Source organism: Toxotes jaculatrix, chromosome 3 (assembly GCF_017976425.1).
Source record: "Toxotes jaculatrix isolate fToxJac2 chromosome 3, fToxJac2.pri, whole genome shotgun sequence".
Lineage (NCBI taxonomy): Eukaryota > Metazoa > Chordata > Actinopteri > Toxotidae > Toxotes > Toxotes jaculatrix.
In genome coordinates, this window is record NC_054396.1 from 17,337,087 (window position 1) to 17,355,260 (window position 18,174).

At 39.6% G+C, this 18,174-nt stretch overlaps 2 protein-coding genes across 2 annotated transcripts in view; one reads left to right on the forward strand and one right to left on the reverse strand.

The window, feature by feature from the left end:
* The window catches only part of cadpsb (Ca2+-dependent activator protein for secretion b), a 65,468-nt gene extending 64,109 nt beyond the window's left edge, over positions 1–1,359 (forward strand). Inside the window, exon 31 of the mRNA XM_041034178.1 lies at positions 61–1,359. Within this exon, the coding sequence (XP_040890112.1) occupies positions 61–237 (177 nt within the window). The 3' untranslated portion in view covers positions 238–1,359. The remainder of the gene's footprint in view (positions 1–60) is intronic.
* Positions 1,360–2,147: 788 nt separating this feature from the next.
* The window catches only part of ca16b (carbonic anhydrase XVI b), a 103,192-nt gene continuing 87,165 nt past the window's right edge, over positions 2,148–18,174 (reverse strand). Inside the window, exons 14-29 of the mRNA XM_041033779.1 lie at positions 16,373–16,464; positions 13,679–13,770; positions 12,299–12,395; positions 12,099–12,181; positions 11,518–11,652; positions 11,275–11,409; positions 10,558–10,730; positions 10,280–10,415; positions 9,217–9,363; positions 8,665–8,758; positions 8,012–8,088; positions 7,674–7,802; positions 7,368–7,514; positions 7,099–7,241; positions 5,841–5,976; positions 2,148–5,340 (exon numbers count right to left, since the gene is read on the reverse strand). Coding sequence (XP_040889713.1) covers positions 5,194–5,340; positions 5,841–5,976; positions 7,099–7,241; positions 7,368–7,514; positions 7,674–7,802; positions 8,012–8,088; positions 8,665–8,758; positions 9,217–9,363; positions 10,280–10,415; positions 10,558–10,730; positions 11,275–11,409; positions 11,518–11,652; positions 12,099–12,181; positions 12,299–12,395; positions 13,679–13,770; positions 16,373–16,464 — 1,963 coding nt within the window. The 3' untranslated portion in view covers positions 2,148–5,193. The remainder of the gene's footprint in view (positions 5,341–5,840; positions 5,977–7,098; positions 7,242–7,367; positions 7,515–7,673; positions 7,803–8,011; positions 8,089–8,664; positions 8,759–9,216; positions 9,364–10,279; positions 10,416–10,557; positions 10,731–11,274; positions 11,410–11,517; positions 11,653–12,098; positions 12,182–12,298; positions 12,396–13,678; positions 13,771–16,372; positions 16,465–18,174) is intronic.

Genomic DNA, 18,174 nt, shown 5'->3' on the forward strand with positions numbered 1-18,174 from the left:
CAGAATGTCCAGAAGTCATTGTGTCCCCGCCATGCTGATGTGTCTCTGTTCCTCCCCTAGAAAAAGTACCGGGACTTTCGCCTGCAGGGCGTCCTGGACTCCACCCTGAACAGCAAGATGTACGACACGGTGCGCAACAGGCTGACGGTGGAGGAGGCCACTGCTTCAGTGAGGGAAGGAGGCATGCAGGGCATCTCCATGAAGGACAGCGATGAGGAGGATGAGGAGGACGACTAGAGCCCGTGCACTGACACTCCAGCCCCTCCTACCACCCACCCCCTCAACCTCCTCACCCCGAATACCCCCCCACCCACCCTGCCCCCTTCCCTTTCACACTTTTGACTTTAGCCTGGTTACCGATGCATGTACCAACTCAGATAGCCACTCTAGGACCTCTTTGTCAGCTCGAAATGCCTATGAAGGAACTATTAACTATAAAAATAGTACTTATACTGAGGAAAATAAAAATAAAAATGTTTAAAAAATAACCATGATTGGCAGTTTAGCTGTGTCATGATAAAGATAGCACCTATCTTTGTTTCATTCATTTCTAAATTCATTTCTATGTGTTACTAAGCAATATGGAGAACCATTTGTTTGACAATGTTGAGTGAGATTAATAGGTGTGTCCCTGTCCAATGCAAAACCTATATGGCGCTTCTTTGTCGTATTCTACATTCATTAATGGTACATTGTCGTGATGATGAGTGTGTGGACCCTTTTCTTTGTCTTGTCTGTTTTTAAGTGAATGCCAACTGCTTCAAACTGAAAATAAACCTCTGTATTTGTTTACGGCTGTTACAGATAAATCGTTGTCTACTCACTGTTATTAACATCGACAGTAAGTCTAGACCTGCATTTTTATCATGTGTCAATGCTATGTGATCTCATCTCAATTACTAATTAGACATGGTTCAACAGGAATCTTGAACTTCAACTTCAAGTGGGTATTCTAGAGATGCAATATTCTCATAGCTCCATTTTGATAACTTGGGAGATTCTATTTTTATTTCAACATTAAAAGGCCTTGAAACAGGTTCTATTTTAATTGAGTTGCACTTTTACAGAGAAAAGAGCAAAAATAATTTTTTTTATTGAAAAAAAAAAGTTGGTCTGTCTTTGTTCTGTAATTGTGTAGAATGAGATGTCTGGCATTTGTTTGGGTCTCACTGTTGTTTTGTATATATTATATAAATATATATATAAATATAAAATGCTGTACATTGCATTCTGAGCCATCGCTGCATGCCTGTGGGTTCCCACCCTCCCCAAACGCTTTCTGTTTTCTGTGTGAATTAGCTGGTGGATTCATTCTTGCTTTTGCCTTATGAAAGCCAACAGTTGTAATATGCAAGAGCTGTGGCCTCTAAATAAAAATTATTGTACATGTGCATCCTCTGTCATGTTTACGTTGAACTGTATATAAAGTGTTAGTTTGGCTTTGGTGGAAAGTAACTAAGTACATGAACTCATGTATCAGCTACTTCCTCTCTAGAGGCATATCTCAGTCAAATTTGAAAACACACACACGACACATATTTATCAATTCAGTATGATTTACACACCCTGAGGATATCATTCCGTCGCTAATAAACATCAAATTATCTGCTTAAATTGGTGAAAATTACTCTCCTTAACTTGCCCAGAACTTCCCTGGGAATCATTGTGAAGTTTTCTTCAGTATTAAAATTATCCACTGATATTTGTCTGTGCAGCCTCGGAGACATTGCAAACAGGGTGATCTAAGAGATAATTCGGTACAATTTTAATGGTGCCAGTTACTCAAAAATGTAAACAAATGAAGGCTCAATTTGTAGCCCACAGCTAACTCACTGTGTCCAATGCTAACAGTTTATATTAAGTAGTGCAGCAACATTAATATGCTACTTTCATGTTAATGCATCAGTAGTAATAATCCATTATGAGCCATTCTGTATAATAACTGCTTTTACTTTTGACACCTTAAGTGCATTTTATTGTAATTGACTATTTTCACTGTGTGGAAGTGCTACTTTTACCTTTTTAAAAGATATGAATACTCCTTCCACCGCTGTTGCTTGGTGTTAGACTGACAGCAGGGGGCGACAAGATGAACTGGTTACTAATTTGGTTTAAAGAACTCATCCATCGGCCGCATGTAATACAAGGATGCTGTGCACCCAAACCCAGACTTTATTTAAGGTATAGCAATACAGTTTACCTATTAAATAACACTATGACACTATAATATCATATATAACAGTATCATAGGGATATATGGCTATGATACTATCATATAAACATGTGATATGATGGACAAAACCAGTTTTTCATTTATTTAAGTTACAAATCAGAGTTCACCACCACCCTGACTGAAATCCACTGAGGATCACATAAAGCACCCCCAGACCATTGAGCAAATATCATGAAACTGTGGTCTAAACACCAGGATGGACCTCGAAGGGGCAAGTGTGATTGTGGACGTTGGGGATTTTGCAGTGGAGATTTGAATAAAGCACAATCTGTCACCACAGGCCACTACACAAATCAAATCTTTGTATGAAAATACAAACATCTATGATCACAAAGGTTAGATTAAAGTCAAAGTCATTTGATTCTGAAGCAACAGCACTTGTGTTTTTAAATGAGTGTAGAAATATCAAACAGAGAGGATGCTGGCGTTCATACAAAAGGAAAAAAAACAGTTGCTGCAAAAAAAAAAAAAAGTTTGCTGCAGAGCTAAGTGATCAGCAATCTGGACTTTTCTCCAAATGTTGGAGAGCTTTCACTGGACTGAGTAAACTCCCCTTTGGCAGAGAAGTAGATGTTACCGGGGGGGGGGGGGGGGGGGGGGGGAAGTTTTAATTTCATCATAGAATACACACTATGAAGATACACACAAATCAATCAAGAGAGAGGACTGTTCAGTGTTGAAAAGGGCTTATAATTAATAGCCACAAAATAGTGCGGAGACAGAATATCAGCCCAAATAAAATACATTTTACAGTCTGAATTTTAAATCTTCTCGTCTAATGTGAGGAAAGCATCATGTTACTCTGATTATCTACTGTAAGGTGAGTTCCTGAGGCTAGAACAGAAACATGCTCAACTCTGGTTAAATTCACACCTTTGACACTGGAAATCTGTACTGCAAAGATTTAACAATTTTGATTTTAAATTCTAGTTGATTAAATAGATCTCAGGACAAAACCACTTACATGTTGCAGACTGGAACCACATCTTTGGTTACAAATAAAGCATCAAGCCACCAAAAAAGAAACTACACTGCCTATAAAAAGTAGTCCCCACCATTTGGACATTTTCATGTTCCATTAATTAGCATTTTCGAATCACAGTGGATGCAATTAGGATTTTTTGGCGCTGATAAAAAAAAAACTACTAAAGACTACTCTCAAAGTGAAAACAAATTTCTATAGCAATAAACTAAATCATTAAAGAAATGATTTTAAGCCCAAAAGCTATTTAGTCAATTTCCTGGCATGATGAAGTGATGATAAATGTTTCAACAAATCTGTGATAAGTTTACGGAAAAGCACCAATAAAGAGAAAAATTAAGATGATTTCCAAGGCACTGAATATCCCTAATACCATCATAACAATGGACAGAGTATTTCACATGAAACTGCAGTAAAGTGGGAGGTTTTTATGGTCTGATGTACTGAACGCTATGCTGAGTGTTAACTAAACTCTTTGCTTGAGCAGAAATACACCAACTCAACCATGCAGCCTGGTGAGGATGTGTCTCTGCAGCAGGCTCTGTAAGGTATGTGAAGGTAAAGAGTCAAATGAATGCAGTAACATATAAACAAGTCCTGCTGCAAATCTCCAGGATATGAAGCCAAATCTATGTAATATTGTTTTTAAAACAACAGTTTTAACGTCCTGGGTTGATAAAATAGAGTCCCGACCTCAGCCCTGTCCAGAATTAATGGCAGGACTTGAAAACTTCAGCTCACTCACAGTTCTGAAATAACAGAGTTGGACAGAAGAATGAGAGAGAAATGCAGTATCCAAATGTACAAAGCTGATACGGACCAATCAACATAGATTCAAGGCTGTAATTTCTGCCAAAGGTTCCTTTAATAATTACCATCTGGAAGCAGGTGAACACTTGTGCAATCAATTTGTGGGCATTTGTTTTCAATTGATATTACATTTATTCTCTGTTAAATCACTGTCAAAAATAAATCCTAACCACATCCACTGTGATTCAATCGTAGCAAAGCAAAACATGAGAAACTTTGTGTAGGGTGAATACTTTTTGTAGGCACTGCATTGTGTCGATACAGATACCTACCACTTGTGTTATAACAGCTGAGATTTGACGGCTGAGGTTAGAAAAGCTTGAAAAAAGAAAATGTTGAAAAATAAAGCATATATGGAGCTGGAGCTGAGTAGGCCATTCATGATGCGCTACAGAATCTCCAAAAATATGAATCTACACCAAGGCCAGTGGACAAATAGGCAAAAAGTACTAAAAAAAAAAAAAAAGAAAGAAAGAAAAAAACAACAACATTGGCTGGCTATTAAGGATATAATATATATATATATATATATATTACAAAACAATATAACAATATAAATCCCTGTAAAAAGCAATAAATGTTCACATTAAATGTTTTAACACACTAACAAAATAAGCCATAAGTACATTATACAAGACAGCAGTGAGATATTTGGACAATATATGAATATTAGGCAGGTAAGAGTCTCTTCACGTGTGAAGAGCTTCACGCATGTGGAGCGGAGCCTCAAAACAGTTTGATCGAGGTGACAAAGTGACATAATGCATGCTGGGCTACGTCGTGATGCGATGTTTTAGCTTTGAGACTTTATTGGAAGTGGATCGCCATTAACTCATCCTGGTCTTCATGCGTCAGGTTTTGTCTCATTGCGGTCCAAAGATCCCGGTTTCGTCGTGTAGCCGGGATTTAACTCGCTGGATTTAGGCAGTAACACTGATAGTATAGTGCAAACTGGACAGAGCTGCTTTTTCCTCACGTCAACTTAAACAGGTGCAAACGCTCAGCAGGATAACATTTAAGACAAGAAATAAAGGACAAAAACATAAATATCAAAAAACATTTATCAGTATAAAAAGTAATAAGGTTATTCATTTAATCAATAGTCTGGCAAAAAAGGCCTCAGAAAAGTTCTCGGATTTTTACAAATTAAGTGCCCGTAAGAATGTCCTCAGACGAGCGACTCCATGCTCTCTGCAGGGTCTGACTCGTCCGCAATCACCACCACCCCATTAGTGTCCATGTGCATGGGGCTCAGGCCACACTCTCTGTTACTGACCAGACTGAGCATGGCTTTGTAAAGGTACTGGTACTGCTCCTGTGCACATGAACACAAACACACAACAGGTTTACACTAGCCTTCTATGACATGCTGCAAGACTATAAAAGACAGAAATTCCTGCATTAGTCAATCATTTTGATATTAACACTAAATCTAAAATGTTAAAGGGGTCACAATTTCTCATATGACTAAAAAAAAAGACTCCAATTGAATGGTGATGTTGATGAGAATATGGCTCTGAAGTGATGTGGGTAATGTTTGCTTTTTTTTGCTGCCCCTTAGTAGCCAGATATCAATTAGCACAGCTTTAAACGTTGCTCAGTGATGTTTAAAGCAGTATTAATTGTTTTTTTGGCCACTTGGGGGCAGCAGAACAAGCTGCAAACACAGCATTGACAAATTATCATTTTATAAATCTGATATGATTTATAAATCATATCATATCTGCCTGCTGCAGTGAAAACAGTTAAGGTTCTTGCAGTAAACCCAAAACAATGAGCCGAATGAGTTTGTGTTTGTGTTTTACATAGACTTACTATATCAGTGAAGACTCCCGGCCTCATGAGATTGATCATCTTAGCCACCTGATAGATGTCGACGACGCCCTCGTTCTCCAGCTGCTGGGACAGAGTGGTGAGGGCGCAGAGCATCCCTGCTGACACTGCTCCATACCTGAGAGGAAATATTTAGAATTAGCTCTGTAGGTCACACGTCTGTCTCAAAGTCCACTCCTGTTAATGTGTTATCAAACACTTTTAATATCACACCACCTAAACCCTCAGATTAACTCCATTGCTTCAAATGACAATGAGCGGGGCTGTTTTCTCGTGTGTGGTTTTAGAGCTCAGATCTCATCATCGCCTAAATGAATTGCAGATTGTGAAGTTATTAACATACGTACACTCCTCTGCAACTAACACGTAGCTGCCAAAAATGTAACACACTGCAGTAAATGAAAGGATAAAAATGTGTGATGCAAGCAGCCTCTTCCATACAGAAACTAGCTGTTAGCAATTATGTCACGCTGAAATGATGCAATTATGCATCATGTTAGCATCTGGTTTAAATGGGTGGGGAGATGGAGTGGCCTGTTATTTAGTCTGTGACAACTTCAGATGGATTCCTAACCGTCTGAGAGAAGTATGATTGATTGTCAGGACCTTCGCTGATGAAGACTATTAAACTTGCTAATGTTTCCACTAATAGCAGCTTAGGTGCTGTAGCCACAGAAGTCTGTAGGAAAGACATCATCTGGGAACCACTGTGGCAGTTGTTATGGTTGCCTGGTTACTAAGAGACTTGTTTTAGAGTGTTTTTGTTTATCCTGGTAGCTGTCTGTAGATTCTCAGTGCTGGCATATACCAAAGGACCAAAGGACTCAAAACTCAAGTCATGAAAAACACTCAACATTTAGTGCCTTATTTACCAAATTTACCGTTTGCAAACGGCACAGTTTAGCAAGGAACAAATCAAAAGCAGTTGTACAACAGGATCTTTTACAACTTCTGAACCCTTAAACATCCAGATCCAAATACAGCCTTTGGGCTTTTGTACAGCACATAAAACAATAAGCAAGACCGACAGTGTGTGACAAAAATCAAATGTATTATAAATTCACAGAGTCCTGGGCTAGTCTATGGCTGGATCTCATGAGAATAAACTGAACAAATTTCTTCATGTTCATATTAAAAAATAAAAATCCCTGGAACTTAAAATTCCTTGACAAAATCATCTGGTGTATGAAGACTCTTCCCGTGCTGACAGAGGACAACACAGAGGTAACCACAAACGTACTCATCGTGCACAATGGTGGGGCCGTCTCGGGTCATGGCCTCCTCCTTGATGACACTGATGAGCTCGAAGGCGCTGCTGAGAGGGGCGTCGGGGTTTGGCCATTTAGGGCACTGAAAATGTCTCACCTCCAGAACATAGTCATCCTGTTACACACGGGAGAGAAGCAAACACACATGACATGACGTGATTAATGCCATGGCTAATTTTCTTCACGTCAGGATAATAAAACACAAAGTATGGTATGTGTAATGAGGCGGAGGGCCAGGTACCTGTGTGGCCTCTAAGATGAAGTCGTGGATGATGATCTGCTCCTCGTTGGAGAGGCACAGTCTGTCCTTACTGATGAGTGTGACAGTGAAGGCGATGCAGTTCATGGCCTCTTCCCGACTTGGCCAGTAAACAAATTCATCCTCAGCCTGCAGAGAAACAGCGGTGCGGGTACTTTATCTGTTAAACATTTTCACTGATGCTTAATTTTAGTGCCAAGTTTCTGTTTTTCTGTGTGAAGCAGAAGTAAAGGACAAATCAAACAAAGAAACTTGATTTAAAAAAACAGATGTTTCACTGCTGCATACCAGGCCCTGGTTGTCAGGCAACATGACAATAATTTGAGCGTTATGGTCCCAAATCATCCTCCAGAAGTCTGTGGTGGTGTGGGGCAAGGGATGCTGGGTAATGATGAACTCATTACTCCTGTAGTAACCCTGAGGAGACAGAGGTGAGCTGTTAGCCTTTCCCTCATAAGCTCGGACCACTCATAATCACTCATGGATGATTGTGAAAGCTGAAAGACGGATCTCATCATTTTCCGAGATATTAAATTATCTTGAAGAACTGTCAGGCCGGCCAATAAAATTCTTGAAGAAATACACAGTAAGTTTTAAGAGGCCAGACTCAAATTACAACACTGTACCATTATGTAGGACGCATTAATGTAATCTGTTCCTTTCATTCCAGGCAGAGTGGTGAGTCCGACCCTTGCTCGCTCCGCTGGAAAGAGGCAGAGAAATGGAAAAACACACTTTAAATCACAAACCAGGGCTCTATAATATGAGCACTGGATGATAATGCACACATTCATTACCAGTCCCCACTGTTGCTATAGCAACAAGTATCTCTGTTTCCCCTGTCAGGGAACCGAGAATGCATAGAAAGATTAACTTATAGGATTATGGAAATAGATTCTAATTTTGGAATGTGAACTGTCTTTAATAATTTACAGACTGGAAAATAGGAAAATGTAGAAATCTACATTAGAAAATGTCCTGATTCTGATTCCAACTGTCTTGCATTTCAAAAGAGAGGGAAAAGTAATCAACACAGGACAGATTATATTTGTCAAAAATGCTTTAAATGGAGCTTTATCCTTTAAATTAAACATCTCATCGCTGTAAAAATCTTTTCAAGACGGCCGCATGTATTAATTGTTATGCAAACCCACTCTAGCCAACCCTCCTGACACCCCTGAATGTGGACTGCGGCAGCTTTAAATGTTCTATATGACCTTGCTTTTCCAAAACCACAGCTTAGTTGTAAGCATGCTGTGGTAACAGATAAGATACTCACAGGGAACCACTGAGGAATTGCGGTTCTTCTCCTTGTTGCAGTCTTTGTGGGCACTAAAGCACTCCACAAAGCGTGTGTTGCACTGAGTCAGCAGCTGGTGGGAGAGAAGGCAAAGACCAGAATTTGATTTGAAATTTGATTTTAGGCCCGGGAGTCACTGGAAATTAAAATCAAGCGTGAAAAATAAGATATAATGTTGTTTAACACCCAAGATTAATTGCAAGTCTTTCACATTAATAAAAAGCATGTGAAGCTCAGGAGGAAGTGACATTATGCAGGAGCAATTAGTTTGTCTCTCCTGATGTTGAAAGAGCAGGAGCTTGATGAAACATTCATCAGGCTTTGCATAAGGCAGCAGGGGTGACAGACATGACTTTATTAAAACCAACATCAGAGAAGATCTCAGTCTATTCCCGTCTGGTAGAAAGTTACCGTGCACGGAGCTAACAAGCTTCTGATCCAAAGACCGCCTCCATTTCGGCTGATGTTGCCACTGCAGACGGTGACAGCTCGTCTAACCAGACCAGTCACAACCCCAGAAGGTTTACTCACCCTGAACTGCTTCTCCAGTCGTGTGCAGCCTGTTGAGTTGGGGGTGAGGATGCTGTTAACATAACTGTGGAGCTGCCAGGCGGGCACCTCTGTCTCTCTGCTCAGTATGGCCTCCTTCAGAGCATCGTGGATGAAAACATACTGCTCCTGTGGGGGTGACCCAGAGTGTTCACAATTATATATAATAATAGGAGATTATGAAATAAATAGTCATGTCAATAAATACAGACAATATCACCATGAAATACTTTCAGAATTCAGCTTAGAATTATGAAATTGTCTTTCATTCAGCTTTTAATTATAGGTCATATTTATCTAATTCCAGCACTAAGAGGGCAGAGCCAATTATGTGATTGACTGTTTCAGATGGAAGCAACAGCCAATCACAGCCAGTCAGCTTGTTTCACTTGACTGACAGACAGAGACTGTGATGAAAAGTGGCATTATGGAATAAAATTATCATTGGGAAAAATGCCAATCTGAAATAAAAAACAGATTTTGAAAAAGAAATAAAAATGGTTTCTACCCTGTGATATAGAGATTTTACTATAAAATGCCTTCAAAATGTAGCAGAGTTGAAGCATATAGTAGCATAAAATGCTTAAATGCCTCAAACATGTACTTAAACATAATATTTATAATTACATATATAGTTACTTACCACCAGCGACTGCCAGACACTTATTTCTTAATTAATATATTACATAATCTGATAGACAAACCTGATAGTGGAGGTAGGTGGTATTTAAATGCACATAAGGAAAGGAGGACACAGGAATAATGTTTATATAATAAGTTAGAGAATCAAATGCATAACTGTGGCATTGAGGACCAGCGTGGAACTATTTTGATGCTATACACTCATCTGTATTGTGGTGAGTATAGAACAGTCTGTACTGTGTTGCAATGAAATTGCAGCAAGCGTGACCTTTACCTGAGCCAAAAGTATCAAACTGAACAGCTTTCATAACTCCCTATCCGTTCTTTAATACTAGATGACCTTTTTTAATGTAGGAGAAGGAATCCAGTTCCCCAGCACAAGAGATGATTTAGGGCTTCTTACCTCAGTCTGGACCAGGTAGTTGCGTTGTGTGCGGATATGTTTGAGAAAATCCAGGACACTGACTGTGCTTTTGTCCTTGATCTGTTGCAGCATGCTGTCAATGACAATGTACGTTCCTGTGCGCCCAACCCCTGCACTGAAGAGCAGAGAGCAAAAAGCAATATGAACATAGTGGCAGGCCTATAGAGGGAGCTGTTAACCAGGTCAGCAAATATGAGTGTCTAACGCTCATGAGTAACACTCATTTAGCCCAGGAGCTCGGGAATAATGAACTGTACCTGCAGTGAACCAGGACAGGGCCCATGTCTGCAGTGCGAGCTGCTGATGAGCGGTTGATGAAGGTGAACACAGGGAGGGTGTACTCTGGTACTCCCATGTCAGGCCACTGAGTGTAGTGATACTGGACCACAATGCGTTCATTTAGCTTCCCCTTTGGGTTCCCCTTCTGGCCCTTAAACATAAGAGCAGAGAGGACCCTTGAATGCTTCTGACTCTAAACATTGTACACAGATATACACAGATGTACACAGAGATAAATAAAACAGTCATATTTGCAAACGATTAGCAGTTTACACCGTATTAAGGTCTTTACAAGGTGGGACATTCCTTCAAAACGTACCCCACTAATTTAGTGTAGCACCTTAATGACACTGCTGGACTCACAATGGAGAGTTTAAACAAAAAGTATCAAAAATGGATGCAGAAGAACCAGAGATGCAGTTTTTTTTTATTCCTTGTCAAAACCTGGTACCTACATTAATCCACAATGCAACTTGACCACAAACAGCTCAGTTGAAGACTTTGGTGTGTTATGCTAGTTGAAGCTAATGTAGCCTCGAGTCTCTAGCCTTAGTAACTGACTTAGTAACTGATTTAAGAATAGCTGGTGGAGCCTGATCCAGGTTGAAAAAAGCAAAACCTCATCTGAACAGATCTGAAGAAGAGTCACCAGTGAGAAAACAGTTTATTGCAGCATGAGTCAGACTTTCAGTTACCTTTTTAACTTTAGTGTTCCTTATAAGGAAACGCCGCAGTGTGTAGCAGGCGTGCACTTTGGTGCTTTTCAGCGTCACCACAATGTTTCCATACTGCTCGCTGTTCTCTGTCGGCCAGTACTGGTCACATTTCCTCTGAAGGACACAACACACACACACACAGGGAATGATATTTCAACGTGCCTGAAACACACTCATCTCAGTTTTCTATTTTCAGTTTTTGAATGATGGAATTGAACCTACTCTCCCTTTCTCCACCAGGTTTGTGATCATGACGATGATTCCAGTGTTCTGCTCCCACACCATCCTCCAAAAATCCTCAAATGTAGACTTGAGAGGACCCTGAGCGGCGATATAAGCTCTGGGACGGTTGTAGCCCTGAAACACGAGAGTGGTGGAGAACTGTTACCGGTAAGACGCAATCAATATTGTATCAATTACCCACAGCCTCTGATCCAGCTTATATGACTGGTTTACTGACACAAGACATTAGCAGGTCATGCAGTCCGCTCCTCCATCCGACAGAAAGTGTAAATATTTATACATTAATCAGTATTTTTAAAATAGATACCAGACTTTTTATTGCTCTGTTAGGATTTTGATACCTCAACTGATATTTTAAATTAAGCAGACAGCATGACATTTAGCACCATGAATAATTCTTAACACAACACACTCTTGTTTCATTCAAGACAGCACCAAGCAGCTGACTTACACAACCTTTTATATACAAAAAAAGAAACCCAAGATATCTGTAAAAAAAAAAAAAAAAAAAAAAAAAGCCCTGAATGATTCTGACATGACAAGTGGCTGGTAAAACTCACATCTACATAGTTGGCATTGATGTAATCTGAATGTTTGGCATCTTTCCCGGCTAGAGCTCGTAATTTCACCCTGCTGTGGTCATCTAGGGGAAAGCATTGACATATTTGTGTGAATTATTAAAAGGATGAAAACATGTTATTAAAACATTATTGGATCCCGCAGCAGTAGACATCATAATCAGATTTTACAGCTGACTCACAGGCCACAATGTTGATGTATCTGTTTTTGTGCTTATTGTCAGGATGATTGGAATGTTCTGCTGTGATTTTCAGGTCTGCTGTTGAGCGTTGGACCTCCTGGAGAGAGAAAGAAATAAGACAGATGGATTTTATTAAACTGGGATAGAAGATGTAATGGAATTACCCCCTGTAAGTAAGTTATATTTACTTAAACTGTTACAGTGTTTTCACAGAAACTGTGTTTTTATTTCTTTAAGTAAAACTTCTCAGATTTCATTTTCTGTGGTACTATTGGTCTTTAAAGGGAAACATTTTTTTCCCAACTCGCCCTCTGCATAAGAAGCTCAGAGCTCAGGATGAACTGTGGAGCTGAACCTCTGGCAGGGATTCAGTGTCTCGGTCAAGGGCGCTTCAACAGAGCAGATGCTTACTGCCAATGGGGTTTGAACTCAATCCTCCAGTAGCATGGCCTTCTTCTCTTCTTATTCACTACACCACAGTGCACCCACCCACCCCTAAAATACAACAATCATTTCCAACACAGTTTCACTGTGGTGCATTTGAAAATTATGCGCACAAGCTTCACATCAAATGACCCCAATTAAGAGGAATCCTCTCAGGGGTGAAGCTTTCGCCTCCTTAACCTGGTTACACAGAGAGTGTGTTCCCACCCAGTCAACCAGCAGACAGACCTTCTCTAATTACCCCCGTCTCTCTTGATCTTTCTCTCCAGCTTTCTCTCAGCCATCTGTTCTAAATTAGCAACCCTGCACACAAACGCATGCAGAAAATAATCTCTAACCACTGTTCAGACGCAGGCCCATTTGCACACAACATTTGCACAGAAGAGGGGGACATGAACTCAACAGTGAATTGTGCTGAGTAGTCTATTGTAACTTACTTCAATCCAGAAAAGAAAGTGTACAGCCATGCTGGCAGCTCTGTGAGGCTTTATTTAGCCACAGATGTGCTTTGAGCCAAATATAAATGTTAGCATGCTAACATGCTCACAGTGATGATGCTGACGCTTTGGATATGTAATGTTAGCCATGTTAATCTTAGTGAAACGTGTTAGCACGCTTAGTGCTAATTACAGCTGAGGCTGATGGGAATCAGCAGTCAAGCAGGTATTTGGTCATAAAGCGAAGAACTGGACTAATTAAATTAATGCTGACCTGAAAAGTAATACATTCACCACAGATAATAAAGGGGCGTACAAATTTGTAAGGAAATCCATTCTGCTGAATGGTGCTGACACAATTCACTAAAAACCAAAAATGTCAGAATGACTAAAAAAGAAAAATATGCTCTTATTTATTCTGCAGTCGTGGTTTACTACTGTAGCAAAGGTTAACAACACTTCAAAACTGATCATTATTGAAGTGGTGTTGAAAGCATACCTCAAACTCCTCAGCGAAACCTTGTAGGTTGTTACTATAGAGCTCCATGACGTGTTTAATAAACTGCTTAACAGGGATGGCCTCCATGTCATCTGCAGGAGAAACACAGAACAGTTAGCATAGTTCCAGTTACTGTGTGTGTGGCTGATATCCTGTGGTTTCAGGAGGGGTCAGTTATTAGCCACTACATGCACAGAGTGTACAGTACGTGTATGAGCTTACAGTATGTGTAGAGTATATTGGCAACACACATAAGGAAACTAACGTGTGTCTTGGGGGGGGGGTAATGTTGAAAATATACACCTGCACAACAACAGGATATGTGTCTGTAGGAGTTAAGGAAAATGTTTGAGATGCTGTACGAAGATCTATGAGTCTTAAGCCAAGAGAAAATAATTACCAAGTAAGGCAAGGTCATTTTGACATTGTGATTGAAAGCAAAATACAACATTAGTGATAAGGTACATAATGAAGCAAAGTAAGTTAATGTTCTAGGACATAGCCACAGTATTCCTATTAAGCATGTATGGGAGGATGTCTTGAAACATATCAGCATTCTTTATCTCTCTGTGTGTCAAGGATGCAGCTGCAGACTGTCTGGTAAGAGACGACGAGTCACAGTTCCTCTAGTCCAGATGGCCTCACTACAGAATGTATAAATACAGATTGAGAAAAGGAGTTGCTCACTCTGCCTGAAACTCTATTGATGGCTGTTTGTGTGAGTTTGCAAGTGTGACAATAAAACTCAGAAAGACACCCTTTGTTTATGAGTTTTTTTTATTACAGAAATTTCCACCACAATGTAATTTATAAATTTTAGCAATTTAAATTCAACCAGTCAGTAAATGTGCTGTAAAGAAAACTGTGTTTTATACTGCACGCCATCCTTCATCACAAACACCTAACATTAGTAGTTTGAGCATTTATAGGAGGGAGCATCTGTCTCATCTGAGCCAAATCAACCCCAAATCACACATGAGGGATCTTTGATAAGGCTGGTCACCATCACACAGGGACCATAGTGCAGGGGACCCAGCTGTCATCGCTGCTTATGCTGGCCAATGCCTTAACTAATACACCCTCCCAGCTGGGGCCTCTAGGGCTCTTACTTGCCTCAGTGCTCACAGCGTAAAGGTGAATTCTGGTTTGTTAATATGTTCATTTATCAAAATGTCTTTCCTCCCCTGTATTATAGTTGAGAGTCTTATCAGTCTAATCACTTCTTAAGAATTGTTCTGGGTGAAATGTGGCTTTAGAAGCTAGAAACTGAAGTGAACTAAGGCTGATTAGGCACAATTTCTCTTGACAGGAAATAAAAGTGTACAGAGGTAAGTTAACACGTGCTTGAATGTCCCACAGCAGCACATGAAATATCAATACTTTTAACAGTGGTTCAATTTTGACATGTTAGATTTAAAACATTTAAATATTGACAAAAAACATTTAAATATCTCCAAATATTTATGAAAATAAATAATGTAAATTCTGAGCCCTTAAAGTTACAGCTCTGTGAATTTCATTTTCTTGAACATTTCAATTTAAATCAAGTATATGGTCATTCAGAATACATGTGCTGTGAGAAAATTGCCATAGTTTCTAAGGGGGTAGAAGAAAAAGAAAAGAAAGGAGGAGGAAGAAGAGATAAAGGGAAAAAGAATGAGAAAACCCAAGCAATAAAAGCAGAATGAATGCAGAGTCAATACTGGCATCAGCTGTCAACTCTTTAACTATATTACAGACTTGAAATGTCCCCGAGCTTTAAGCAACTGTTAAAGTAAAATCTGATATCGACTAGCTCTCACTGCACTGTCGCCTGGAACATTAAAGGCTAAGAAAAGCCAGTCACACAGCTCCCACAGAGCTGCTCCAAGAGTCATTTCACATGTAAATGAACAGAAACTGTGCAAATGTAGACAATTAAGGTAATAGAGAAAACCATTTGAAAACAGTTAATGGTGACTTGTGGATGTGTGCTCTATCATTAGGCATAAATCACTGAAAGTAGGTCAAGATTCCTTTGTCATTTTGATAATTTTTCAGTTTCAGTCTTAAAGATGCACTTTATTAGGATAAATGAGAGAATTTTAATAAAAGACTTAATATAATTCCATTCTCTTCGAGTGTGTACTGTAGAACTACAACATTTACAACAATTCAGCGGTTCTTTTACCTTTTTTCTGTCAGATGTAACCCCAAAGAACTATCAAATGAAATGAAGTACCCCCTATCAACACCATAATTTACTCAAACCATGGGCCTATTACTTTCAAATATTTTACCTGTTTATCCGTTACTTTTAGCTAGCTGTTTCAACATATCTGCTTGCTTGCTAAATAGCTAGTTTTCACACACTGATATAACACACTGTTCTGGTGTTATATATGACTTAATGTGAGTGCACACATGTATTTAGATCTATATGTGTTTTATTCCAATTCTAATTTCTATTTTTTTTTCCCCATAGCTACCTTACAACATTTTCACATACCCCAAAGCAACTGCAGAAATACCTTCTGGGGTACAGAAGCACCACACAAGAGCCCTACCCTGTAATACAAGTACCGCTGGTTGGGAATCACTGATCTAAAATACTGAAACAAATATTGAATTTTAAGTACACTTTAACATAAAATTATGGGTATTTGAACCCTACATGTCTGAATATTCTAATATAATGAATAAAACATGGCTCACCTGGTATGGGGATGACTGGAATATTCTCATTGGCCACCACCCGTGGAGAGCTGCCCTCCTCCACATAGAAGTGAGCTGTCTGGAAAAATCTCCTACAGGGACGCAGAGAGAGCAGCACAGTGAAACCACACACTATCAGCATAGATAATGCCACAGTAAAGTGTATTAGGGAGTCATTATCCCATTGTTCTCAGATCCGGTCTGTCAACATCAGCATCTAAATGTTGAATAGAATGACATAAGAACGACAGAAAACTGCTAATGAAAACCCCAGAGTAGTTGGGACACAGCCGATTGCACACAGTTAGAGTGAGCGGCTCCTGGAAACACTGTCTGAGCTGACTACAGGGAACAGGTAAACAACTCTCTGTGACACACGGCGCAACACCAAATTTAGCTCTTTACTCAAACTGAAGACAACTAATCCAAACACATTTCCTCCCCCCAGATTCCCTCTCTGGGGCAACACACACCACTTTTAAGAGATCCCGCTACATTTTGAGGATAACAAAATCAACTTAAAGGTACATTTTTCCAGAGAAAACACTTGTGACTGTTGCCAAAAAGTGCTGCTCAAAAAGTTAATGTTCATATAAAAACTTGATCTTTGTTTTGATCAGATGAAAGTTTTGAAATCCAGCCCTTATCTGCAGGCAATTCCTGCTGTATCCAAAGCCAATGCACACCCTGTTGGACAACAAGGTGTGCATTTTACACAGCTCAGGGTCCAAAGTTCACAGACTGAAAATCTTTTCAAACCACTGCTAAATACTTATAGCCTCAAAGCAGCCACAGTTTTTTAAGAGTACCTAAGTCATTTATCTTTATATTACAGATTTATAAAAATGTTTTAATCTGAGGCATTACATTAAGTAAGAAAAAAAAACCCTAAAATTCTTTCATTTTTAACAACTCCCTGAAAAACAGAGATGTTGTCTAAGTGAGAAACCTTTAAGCTCCTCAGGACCTTGCACATCCTCCCCAGCCTCACACAGTGTCACACATACACAATGTATACTAATCAATGCAATGCATATAAAAGACCCAGTGCCAGAATTTCCCAGGTTTAATCCTACCTGTACTTGATGCAGAGGAGGGAGCAGATGCTAGACATTCTTTAACTGACTGATGGAACAAAAATAAAAAAGGCTGCACTGCATTTAAAAGATAAAGAGAGATGGAGAGTGAGAAAGAGGGAGAGGGGAGGGTGAAAAACAAATGGGGGAGGAGAGCTCCCCCTGGCTTGCGTCACAATCTAATGGCTCCCTACGGGTGTAGATATGGTGCAGGTAACGAACCAGAATTGTCGACACCTTCTCCCTGACTCTCTTCCTGGGTCTCAGAAGAATCATTTGGCTTGGGGGAATTGAAACTGGGATGAAATCAGCTTTCTGAATGAATGTCAGGTGTAAAGAAACTGGCGTTAGGCATCCCATTTAACACTGGCATCGCCAAGTCACGAACACGGGATGGAATTTGCTCTCAGTTCAACATCTGTGAGTTTTCAACAAACACCTCGAGCCTCAGAGGCTTCCAGATGTGTTCTGTAACTGCAGCAATTAATTCCACTGTAGCTAGACTCATAACCTTAGATTATCCAAACAAGCAAAAACGAACAAGCTAAAAATAAGACAAGCACATTAAACTTCAGGAGACGGTCCATTGATTACGTACTTTTTAAATAAACATTTATAAATCTCATGGATTATTATACGAAGTTGTTAATGACCAAAACATCTGTGAGCAGAGGCATTCGCTTGCTTTAATAGCTGCACTGTCACCAAGAGAGACTACGCAGAGCA